The 11309-nt window shown below is 44.2% G+C and overlaps 1 protein-coding gene across 1 annotated transcript in view; it reads left to right on the forward strand.

Annotated features, from left to right (window-relative positions):
- EDA (ectodysplasin A) overlaps positions 1-7550 on the forward strand; it is a 93008-nt gene extending 85458 nt beyond the window's left edge. Inside the window, exons 7-8 of the mRNA XM_032228523.1 lie at positions 3740-3870; positions 5664-7550. Of these exons, the coding sequence (XP_032084414.1) occupies positions 3740-3870; positions 5664-5915 (383 nt within the window). The 3' untranslated portion in view covers positions 5916-7550. The remainder of the gene's footprint in view (positions 1-3739; positions 3871-5663) is intronic.
- Positions 7551-11309: the final 3759 nt, after the last annotated feature.

Below are 11309 nucleotides of genomic sequence, written 5' to 3' on the forward strand. Positions count from 1 at the left end.
GCCTGTTTTTCTGGTTTTTCACTTTTGGTGTCACCATTTACATTAAGACTTTGATAAAAACGCCGTTGGTCTGATCGAAATTGCTGATTTTGTTTATATTGGATGATTCGTGCCTCATATCTTTCAATTTTTCTAGCTGTTGCTATTATCTGCTGTTTTACAATCTCTACAGCTTCATTGATGTTTCTTGTATCCAATCTATATCGTCTGATTAGCCGATCTATGATTTTGTTGTTTTTAAGCCGTTGCTCATGCATGTTCTTTAAGTTACTAGCATCTGCCCTTAATTTTTTGATTTTTTGTTCTAAACGGATTTTCCACTTTGGCTTTGATGCTTTTTCTGTTGTGTGACTAGGTACTTTGATTTTAATGCCTAGTTCATTAGTGACTATTACAGCTGCGCTGTACATTAACTGGTTTGTTTCCAAGATGGATCCCGGTTCAATTGTTGAAAACACTGCATTAACCATTTTCATGATAGGGGCCAAAATTTTCTTAGGCACAGTTTTTAGTGATGGTAAACGTTGCCTTTCCTCATTAAGCAGAAAATGCTCCATGATCTTATCCTTCAATTCTTTTTGTTTTTGAGTTAGTTCATCAGTTGGTTCAATGATAACTGGTTCTAGTGGTGGTGATGTTATTTCCTCCCCGAGAGCTTCTTCTGGGAGTTCTACTATAATGTCTTTAGTTGTGTCTTGAATATCAGTTATTTCCGCTTGTGATATTGTTTTTTGGGTTTTGCAATTTGCCTGAATTTCCTCATGTTCAACTTCACTAAACACTTTATTCCGTATAATAAATCGCCTTTGATCTGCTAGTCGTTGTTCACTAACATTTGAATCTGGATATTGTTGTTTCCATAATTCATACATTCTTTTTAAATAGCCTCTTTTTTCTGGCTCTGAGTTGTAGTAACAGGCCATTATGGCACGGTTTTCATCTGCACTATATTTTTGTCGTTTTGTTGGCTGGTCCACTTGTAGCCCACTTGTCGACGGATGTCCAGGGACCCCAACATCCGCCGCGGCCCTTGTTAACCCGCGCAACGACCGATGCGGTATGGAATTCTTATTTGTTTTTTTCACCATATTGTATGGGTTGGCGGGGGGTTTTTTACGGGACCAGATGCCAACCTGACCCCAACCCTCCTCCTTTCTCATCCGGGCTTGGGACCGGCAACGGCGGAGTTATTATTATTATTATTATTATTATTATTATTATTATTAATAATAATTAAATTTATAGGCCGCCCAATCCCGAAGGACTCCGGGCGGCTTACAGAGAAGGAAAAAAAGAAAAGAAAAAATAAAAAGAATAGTTTAAAATTCACAACACGCATTCGTTATAATCGGGGCTGGACCTCAACAATAAGGTCAACAGCCCCAGGCCTGCCGGAACAGCCAGGTTTTAACAGCTTTCCTGAAGGCCATAAGAGTGGGTAAGGTCTGGACCTCTGCGGGTAGCTGATTCCAAAGGGTCGGAGCAGCCATAGAGAAGGCTCTCCTCCGGGGGCTCACCAGCCGACACTGTCTGGCTGACGGCATCTGAAGGAGGCCCAATCTGTGGGATCTTATCGGCCGTTGGGAGGTATGTGGCAGTAGGCCGTCTCACAGGTACCCTTTCAATAAAGGACGGCTCCATTTCACTGTAATGTCCATAACCGATGCTTGCAGAGGGATGACTTGTCCATCACATGCAATGTCAGGTTTCCACTGAGCAATAAACCTATTTTATAAATATAATCTTTATTGTCATTGTACTTAAATACAATTATTTTATTTTCCCAATTTTTAAGGCCTAGTCTCTTAGCAATTTTGTTTTTGTTTGGCTCTTTTTTTCTTTCTATACTTTTTTCATTCTTATGTTTAATGAAATAAAAGCTCCTCTTTTAACATCCTCCAAAGCAGAGTTGGGGAAGAGTGGGTGGGTGAGCCTTCTGCAATTTACCCTCTCAGGAGAAGAAAGAGCTGAAAAGCAAGCTCAGCCAACAGATCTGCAGGCCAGTCGCATCAGGGCTCCACCTTCTCTTGCCTGCTGCGAGGGGGCCTTGCCCACCTCCTCTGGGGGAAGCACTGCCTGGGGACGTTGGCTGTAAGTTGGCGTTCCCTAGATTATTATTTCAAGCCAGCTGCCAAAATCACCGATAAGGAGATCTGGCCGAGTGACTGGTTCCCCAAGTGACCAGAAAAAAAAAATCAGAGAGGAAACAAAGAGCTGATTAATAAGGAAGTTGTAGGAGGAATTTAGTGCTAGTATAAACTGAAGGAGGACTGTTTCAAAATTAAAAATGATAAATCTTGTACAAGGGGTAGAGGAAAGAGCGGGAGGGTGAGTCGGGTAAATTAACAGAAGGAGAGCCAAGTAGTGAGAAGGGCAATGAAAATGAGGAGTAGAAGACCAGCTCGATACCTCAGGAAGCACTACGAGAGCAGCGCCAGTCTCTGCCCATGTATCCAGGGGCTGGGGGAGCTGACACAGTGCCCCCCCTCTGGGAAGTCTTTCCAGATAGCCTTGAGCGAGTGAGATTGGCCCAAAGTCTGGACAGGGAACCTCGGTGAGGGGAAGGGTGGGGGGTGACTGGAACTGACATTGTGGCTGCTACACACCTCTGCTACACACCTCCTTCCACTCACCCCCTCACCCCAAAGGATGTGGCCTGGGGCAAGACAAATTGGGGAACAACCCATCCATCAACCCAGGTCTTCTGTTCCCTGCCTTCCCCTGTCCAAATAAGGCTATTTTAATGCCCAATTTGGTGCTTGCAGTGGGTCGAATGATGGGCGAGTGCACCTTTCCCAATGGCAGCAAAGGACCGTCTCTCAGACGGCTGCCTATTGGTGGGAGGGGGCTCTTCTTCAGCCACGGGACACGGGATGCTACTCCTGCATCAGCCCCGGATCATATGAATGCAACTCTTGGCCACACATTTTATTCTGATCAATTCAGGTGGGGAAAAGGTCGAGGCAAACATTCCTGTATCTCTAGTGCATATTTTTTATTGGCCTTTTCATGATGTGATTTTTAATGGAAAAGGTGTGTATGTGCTGTATGGATCTTTTGCTACACGCTTTTCCTGGTATGCCTGTGTTGTATGTAGATAGATACGTGGAGTTGTGAACTCAACTGCACACTTCAGCAGATTTCAGTCTTTAGATCTCCAGTGAAAGGCTTGCAGGGAGAGAGCACATTTCTTCTATGAACCTTTGGTGGCCTCTGGATACCGTCACAGGGCACCCAGGGAGGAACACCTACCATTAGGGATTTCCTCTGAACTTCTGGAGCCTCTCTGCATGGGAGTGGCTGGGAGGGACCTGCTGGCTTCTACGCTACTCCATAGCTGCCTTCCTCTTTCTGTACCTTCTCTGCCCCGGCAGTCATATTCTCAACATTTCTGCAACCTCTGATTGCAGAGGATTTTCTGCAAAAACTTTCCTCTCTGTTAACAAGACTTTGACAGCCACCAGCCGATGTCTTTGTTTTGGCAGATGAATGGCTTCCTCCTAGGGGTGGCTGACCCTGTCCAGACTGGGGAGGACACCTGTTAACTGTGTTTTGTTTTTGCTCTTTGGAGGGTCCTCGAGAGGCCGATGGCTCCGTCTCGTCATTCATGAGACATGTTGGCCTAAACCAATCTTCACCTTTTCTGTGATACATCCTACTTCGATCCCATCACGTTTGTACTGTTTTTATGTTTCTTTTCACGAAGGCTTTTGAGTGACTGCCATTTTCTCTTGCTGAGATCTTTCAGGTGGAGTTCTTAATGACTGGTCTCGCATAACCATGAACCCGAAGGTCTTTAAGCTGCACACCCGGAGTGGCGAGCTGGAGGTACTGGCAGACGGCACGTACTTCGTCTATAGTCAGGTAGAAGTGAGTACGGTCTTAGGCCTAACTCCTTTTCCTCTATCCAAGATGCAGCCTCTGTGGCATCAGAAGGGGGTTGCTGCAGAAGAAGGAAGGCAATTAAAAGTGGATACATTGATAAGTCAGTAGGACATAAATCCGGGACATTGTGGTATCGCTGAAATGCCAGCTCTCTTGCTAGATCAGGAATGCAAACTTTTCCTTTGCTACACTATCTGTATCTAACAAGATTCCAATGGAGCCTACAGCCCAGGGGTGGGTTCCAGCAGGCACTACTACAGTGCAATTAAAATTGTTGTGTGTACATGTGCAGAACCGGAAAACAAGATGACAGCCCCTATGGCGCCGCCTGAAAAACTGGTTCGGGGGTGTGGCAGCCCAGTGTCTCTGCTGTTTTCAGCAACCCAGGCCACCAAACCATTACCAGTTCAGTCGAACTGGTCCAAACTGGTAGGAACCCACCACTGCTACAGCGCCCCCTCCCCCGATCCTACCAACCTCGGCTTCCTTCCTTCTCCAAACTTGCCTCTCCCTGCAGTCGCTACCATTTTGCCTGTATGGCATTTTCCAACTGTCGCCTTTGATGGGTGGGATCCCTTTCTCCTTAGCCCCCCCCTTCCATTTCTTGGTTGCCCCATGTACTTATTCATTTGCCACGTCAACGAATGGGTCCTTTTCTATGTCTCCTAAATTTTAAAAAAATGAAAACCACTTTTCCAGTGTTGTAGGTGCTAAAGGGGAATAAAACCCAACCCCAAAACACTGCAGATCATTTGGGGTGGGTGGGTTAGGAATGGAGCAATAGTGTTGCAACAAAATTATACCCCCCCAATAAATAAATGAAAAATAATACAATTTAAAAATAAAATGAAATTCTTGCCAATTTTCAGAGTACATCCCTCGATTTGCAAATCCCAGGCTCTTAAGCCCATGGGAGTTGTACAAGCCTTATCTTGGAGCATGTCTACAAAACACTTTCCTAAGCTGCCTGCTCTAACCTGCCCTGCCCTTCTTGCGGTTGACCTGTTGTCCTACTGTATATTAGGAATTGCACCTTCCTAGAGAAGGTGGGGTGGGGTGGGGTGGGGTGAGGTGAATGAGCACCAGGTAAGGAATCTGGAACTCGCTGGCAGAAGACGGGCCAAGTCCCCAGGGAAAGAGAAGGGTGAAAGGCATCCCTTGCAAGACAAGACTGTGAATGCAGCAGCCTGGAACTTTTTACCCAGGTGGCATTGGCTGGTTTTCACTGGGGACCTCATAAAACTCTAATTGGAGCATTCTATGAAGAATAAGAAGGTTTAAAAAAAAAAAAAGCTTTCCACAAATAGTTTATTTAGGCAATAGAGCCCATGTGGATGTGTCTCCCCATAGGCCAAATCTTTCCCAATGAAGTTACATATTTTTCTTGTCTGAATGGCCTTATTCCTCAAGAGATGGCATTTCAGCCATGCTGCTTTGATAAGCCATTAACTATGGAAGTGGAAAATCAACGGAAGCCTTATGTTTTCTTTGAAAGTAATCCATAAACAAAATTAGATTTCTTTCAAAGATAATTGATTATCAGTTCAACAATCATTGTGTGTTCCATGAAATTAAATCTTTTTTTTTTGTGGGACCCTGTGTGCATGAGAGGGAGGCAGCTCTTGGCTGAGTGGCGGGTGCCCATGTTCTCTGCCATCATTAAAGAGTAATTTATTCTGTATTTTGAATAGCAAGGATTGCTGTAGGTGCACTTTTACATGATTCTCCTGTAGGGTTTCTTTCTCCTGGTGATACTTTTTATATTCGCTTCCAATTAGGTGTATTACATAAACTTCACAGATTTTGCCAGCTTCGAGGTGGTGGTGGATGAAAAGCCTTTTCTGCAATGCACTCGGAGTATTGAGACAGGAAAGACCAACTTCAACACCTGCTACACAGCTGGGGTTTGTCTCCTCAGAGCTCGGCAGAAGATTGCTGTGAAAATGGTCCACGCTGACATCTCCATCAACATGAGCAAGCACACCACCTTCTTTGGGGCCATTCGGCTGGGGGACGGGCCCTCTTCCTAAGGACCTGAGGTGGGGCCTTCCCAAACCACCTGGCCTCGCTGTTCAAAAGATTGGGAAGAGTCAAAGAACTGATATTTATTTTTTTATGTAACTACAGAAAGCAAGCCAGGTTTCCCTTGGCTCCATTGGAGCAGTACTTAAAAATGGAGCATTGCTAGGAATGAGACCTTCCACCGAGCTGCATAGATCACATCAGAGGCGGGTCACTTCCTTCCCACAACTTGCACTGATAAGAGTTACTACGGCAACAGATGATGGAAGGCATGCAACTGAATGCTCTCTAGGAAGATGTATGTTAACAGGAAAATTCTTCGTCTCCACCACACACACCCTCTAATTTTTTTATACTTTTTTAAATTATAAGGAACTTTAGAATGTGGCCAAGGCATATCCAAATCTGATGGCAATAAATTTCATGTTTAGAAACTGGAACTATAGACGAGGGACTGTTGATAAAGCTGGAAGTAGCCCTTGGCAAAAACATACTAACTATCCAGTTAAAGTAGTGAATTTGACTTTCAAAAGTTAATGTGTTGTTGCACGTTTTTAAAATGGTTTCTTTGTGGTTTTAGTTTTACAGTCTCTCTCTACCCCGATAGGTTCGGAATGTGGCATTTCCCAATTCAGTTTTGGTACTTTTCTTCCTGGCCAAGATTGGTGGTGGGGGGGGGGTGGGTGCCTGTCTTTCTTTAAACTTCCCAATGGGCATTTTCTTTTCTCAGCGAGCTGAGACCAAGTGGTAAAACACAATCTTGCCTTACACAGTGTATTTGGTCCTGAGACGTGGACAAGCAGCCTGTTTCCTATTAAGGGAAGAGAGGCTCAGGGAAGACAATTAGGCAGTTCTAGGATCCAGTTCAGATTTGGGTGGACTCTGGGAAGCAACTTTTTCCATTGTGTACAGATCAATGTCAGACAAACTTTAAAGCGACTGCTCCCACTGGATACTTTTAATGCTGTGAATTATAATTGCAAAGACAATATGACCGAGTTCTCTATTTTTTTATGGAGCAATTCTGGCAAGCTATATTGTCAGCTGGCAAGGGGGATCAGTTAGGGCCTCTGTCCTTTGGAAAGGTGATGGGAGAAAGTTAAAGCAAGCATTGTGAGGCTATAATTTTGTTTCTTCCAGATCTCAGGGGGAAAAAGCCACCAGTTTGTTTCAGCCAAACCTGTTCTCAGTAACGGCTGCCCTGATAGAGTCGTTGGGGAAGCAGAAAAGTGCCAGTGTGGTGCTTGGTTTTAACTGGCAACTGTAAAGTTGAAATTCTACTCTTGTGCTATGCACAGATACCTTGATTCTACTGGTCTCATTTATGGGCAGAGATGAAGAAATGCTCCTGAAAAAGCCTTGTGTATTATCTGCAGGCTCCAGGTTAGCAATGATTTTTCAAGGAAGACTGCAGCAATGCCAGTCCTGTCACTTCTAGTGATGGAAGCTTCTTTTACTTCGGACATAATAGTGGCCCAAGACTGGAAACTCCCCAAGAAACGACAAAGGCTTCTCTGTCTCTGCCCTTCGACCAGCAACCTCAGGGTCAGGGCTCCAGGCCAGCCGTTCCGCTTGTCCAATGGGACACTTGCAGGTAGTCCCTGGCTTTTAACCACAATTGAGGCCCAAATTTTTGTGGCTATGGGGAAACATTTGTTAAGTGAGGTTCGTCCCATTTTACAACCTTCCTTAGCACAATTGTTAAGTGAATCGCTGCAGTTCAGTTAATTAAGTCAGTAGTTAAGTGGATCTGGCTTCCCTGTTGATTTTGCTTTTCAGAAGATCACAAAAGGGAATCACATGATCCCAGGACATGGCAACCATCATAAATATGAATCGGTTGCCAAGCATCTGGATTCTGATGACGTGACTGTGGGGAGGTTGCAATGTCCCAAGCGTGGAAAAACTTTTTTCTGTCTCATTGTAACTCTGAAGAGTCACTAAACAAATGGTTGTAAATCAAGTATTTATGTTCCACTTCAGGCTTCCTGTTTTTAGTAGTTTTAAAGGAGTTGGCTTTATTAGGATATAAGTACGATCTACCATTAGGCATTTTAAAAGTGTGATGTTGGTCATACTCTGTTCAGGCTCTGAAGACAGGAGAGCTCCAGGCACAGCACAGCTTCCCCTGTGGTGGGGTAGAGATGGCAGTGGGACAGCAATTGTAGTCACGATATGATCTCTGTGTATATAGATATATAGATAAATATATATATATATATGGAGAAAGAGAGAGAAAGAAAGAGATATATATATAGATAGATATATATAGAGAGAGTGATATATAAATGTATATAAATTGGGGTGCAAGTTTAGTTAATTTACATGTTTTCTTTGCAAATAAAGCTCTCTTGATGTGATTTCAATGGCTCGAATCCCAGCCTCTGTTTATCAACTACAAAGCAAGACAGCTTTTTTTAAAAATTTTATTAAACATATTTAAACATTAAAAAACAAAAGACAAATTTCCACACATTACAGCATTTCCGTATCGGTATTATTAATATTCATATTTACATAAGCTCTATTTCTAAGTTCACTAATCTATATTATATAGTCATTTAGGCTGTAATAATGTTTACAAATATATACAGTATTGTATTATTATAGATCTTACATAATTCTTATACAGTAGTTTTACGTCTGTCCTTTAGCCATTTATACCATCTCCTCCAGACTTTATAATACTCCAATTTTTCTTTTTCTTTCAATTCCATGGTCAATCTATCCATTTCTGCTCACTCAAGTACCTTTTTGATTATCATTGGATCTGAAGGGATATTATTCTGTTTAAAATTTTGAGCAAAGACTATTCTAGTTGCAGTTAATATATGTAATATTATATTTTGAATTTTTTTACACAGATTTCCACCTAATATGCCCAATAAGAATAGTTCCAGTTTCAGTTCAATCTTTTCTTCTGTAATTTGTTCCAACCATTCCTTTATTTTAAGCCAATACTTCCTAGCTTTGGAGCAGGTCCACCACATATGATAGAAGGTTCCCTGTTTATGGCTGCATCGCCAGCATTCAGGCGAGCGATTTGGAAACATTTTGGCCAATCCAGCTGGAGGTAAATGCCAATGATAAAACATTTTGTACAGATTTTCCTTGTAGGCTGCTGACATCGTTAATTTATAATTTTTCTCCCATAATTTATCCCAATGATCTAATTCAATACTGTAGCCAAAGTTTCTAGTCTATCTTATAATCATCTCTTTCTTCCTCCATTTTATATCTTAAGAAGTAATTGTATGCTTTGGTAATCATTCCCCACCACCCCCAAGTACCTCACAAGTTTGTCCCAGAAATTTCAATAAATCTGCCCCAGATCCTGCTTAAACTATCATTTTGCAGGATTTCGATGTACACACACTGAGAAAATGGCCACTTGGGAGCAAGATGCTATCATTTATAAACCATTTAGAGAGAGCAGTAAGTGCTATTGCTAAGTATGAACTATTCTAATGGTATGTGAGAAAGACCTTGGGAGATGTGGGGAGATGGATTCATAAAAGTATTGCAGGCAAACTCTGCCCACTGCCAGGAGTTTGAGTCTGATGGGCTCAAGACTGACTCAGCCTTCCTTCCTTCCTTCCTTCCTTCCTTCCTTCCTTTCCTTCCTTCCAAGGTTGATAAAATGAGGATCCAGATTGTTGGGAGCAATATGCTGACTCTGTAAACCGCCTTGAAGAATTACCATCCTCCCTTAGGGTAGGCAATTCCAAAGCAAGGGGTCCTCCACCCTTCTATCCTCATGGCTGGGTTTGCCCCTCAGACAAGGGCAGGAGCTGTAGAAGGAAGGAAAGAAAGAAGGAAGGAAGGAAGGCCCTGAGTTAACAGTGCTTGAGGCACAGAAGGCTATGTGTTTATAGTCAGCCTCTGGAGGCTACCAGCAGCCACCGCAGGACCAGTCAGTGAGGGCTGGCCATGTCCTAGACAGATGCAACTTCCAGAGCCTTGCCATGGGCAGCTCTGCGAACAAACCAATTTCTGAGCCTCCCACCCCAAAGGGTCTGCCAGTGGAAGGCCGGCTAATGGCCGTCCTCTGCGCAGCTCCAAAATCCCGTTCAAAACTCTCCCCAGAAGACTTGGGGAAAGGCTATGCGCATCTCACAGAGGGAAATTGGGCAGCCAGAGAAAAGGGAAACACTTGAAGTCCGCAACTCGGGTTTAGCCTAGTGCAGATGCCAATCAGAACCGGACATGAGAGCTGGTTCAAGAAACTTTTTATTGAAGTGCTCCAGCAAAAGGATTTAAAGGAGCTAAGACCCAGACCAATGCACAAATACAAATTGTATAGTTATGATTAAGGAAGACTTTGAAAAATATGCAAAGATGATTAAAGGCCTAGAGACAAAAACATGAAAACTGGTTGCAGGAACTAGGTTTGGCCAGTCTGGAGAAAATAAGGATAATTTAGGATACATTAGAAGTGCTAATATCATCTTATAAAATGGTAACAATGAAGCTGAAAGTTTAAGACAGAAAATATATGATGAATTGGACCGGGGATATTTAGTATCATGAAAAAGAGGACTCTGGGGAGACAGGATAGCAGTCTTCCAATATTTTAGGGTCTGCCAGGAAGAAGCACCGTCTACTGTGCAAAAGCCTCGGAAGGGAAGCCGAGAAGCAACGGATGGAAACTGACCAAGGAGAGAAGCAACCTAGGGCCATTCTAACAGTGGGAACAGCCAGTGGAACTGTTTCCCTCCAAAAGCTGTAAATCAGGGGTGTCCAAAGTTGGGAACTTTAAGACGTGTGGACTTCAACTCCCAAAATGCTTGCTATGGAATTCTGGGAGTTGAAGACCACAAGTCTTAAAAGTTCCCAACTTTGGACACCCCTGCTGTAAATGCTCCAACACTGGAGATGTTTAAAGACGAGGCTGGACAAACATTTGTCTGATGTGGTGGAGGGTTCCCTGCCTGTGCAGGGGGTTGGACTAGAAGACCTCCGAGGTCCCTTCAAACTCTCTCCTGATGAAGTTAACACACCAGGAATAAACCGTGGGTTACTCGACCTCCGTTTCTTTGGATCGGATCCCTCTGCTTCGCCCTGCTTCTTCATGCGTTGCAGGTTTATGCTGACAAGCGAGTCAAAAGGGGCGCTTGATTCGCCGTCGGAAGAGGCCAAGGCTGGGAGCCTGCTTGAGGCAGCCGCGTCCTTCCAGCCTGCAACGCTCTTCCGCCCTTCCCGCGGTTCTCGGGTCGCCCAAGGCGGCTCCCCCGCTAGAGGGAGCCCTCGAGCAAGCTTCTAACCGGAGGGCCCCCGCCCCTTCCTCACCCCGCCCACTGCCCCTCGCGGACACGCCAGCCCCGCCCAAACACCGCGGGAGGGCGGAACGGACGGGAGGCCACGCCCTCCTCGGCGCCACCCAGCCCCGCCCCGCAGCGTGA

The sequence above is a fragment of the Thamnophis elegans genome, chromosome 12, assembly GCF_009769535.1.
Source record: "Thamnophis elegans isolate rThaEle1 chromosome 12, rThaEle1.pri, whole genome shotgun sequence".
Taxonomy (NCBI): Eukaryota; Metazoa; Chordata; class Lepidosauria; order Squamata; family Colubridae; genus Thamnophis; species Thamnophis elegans.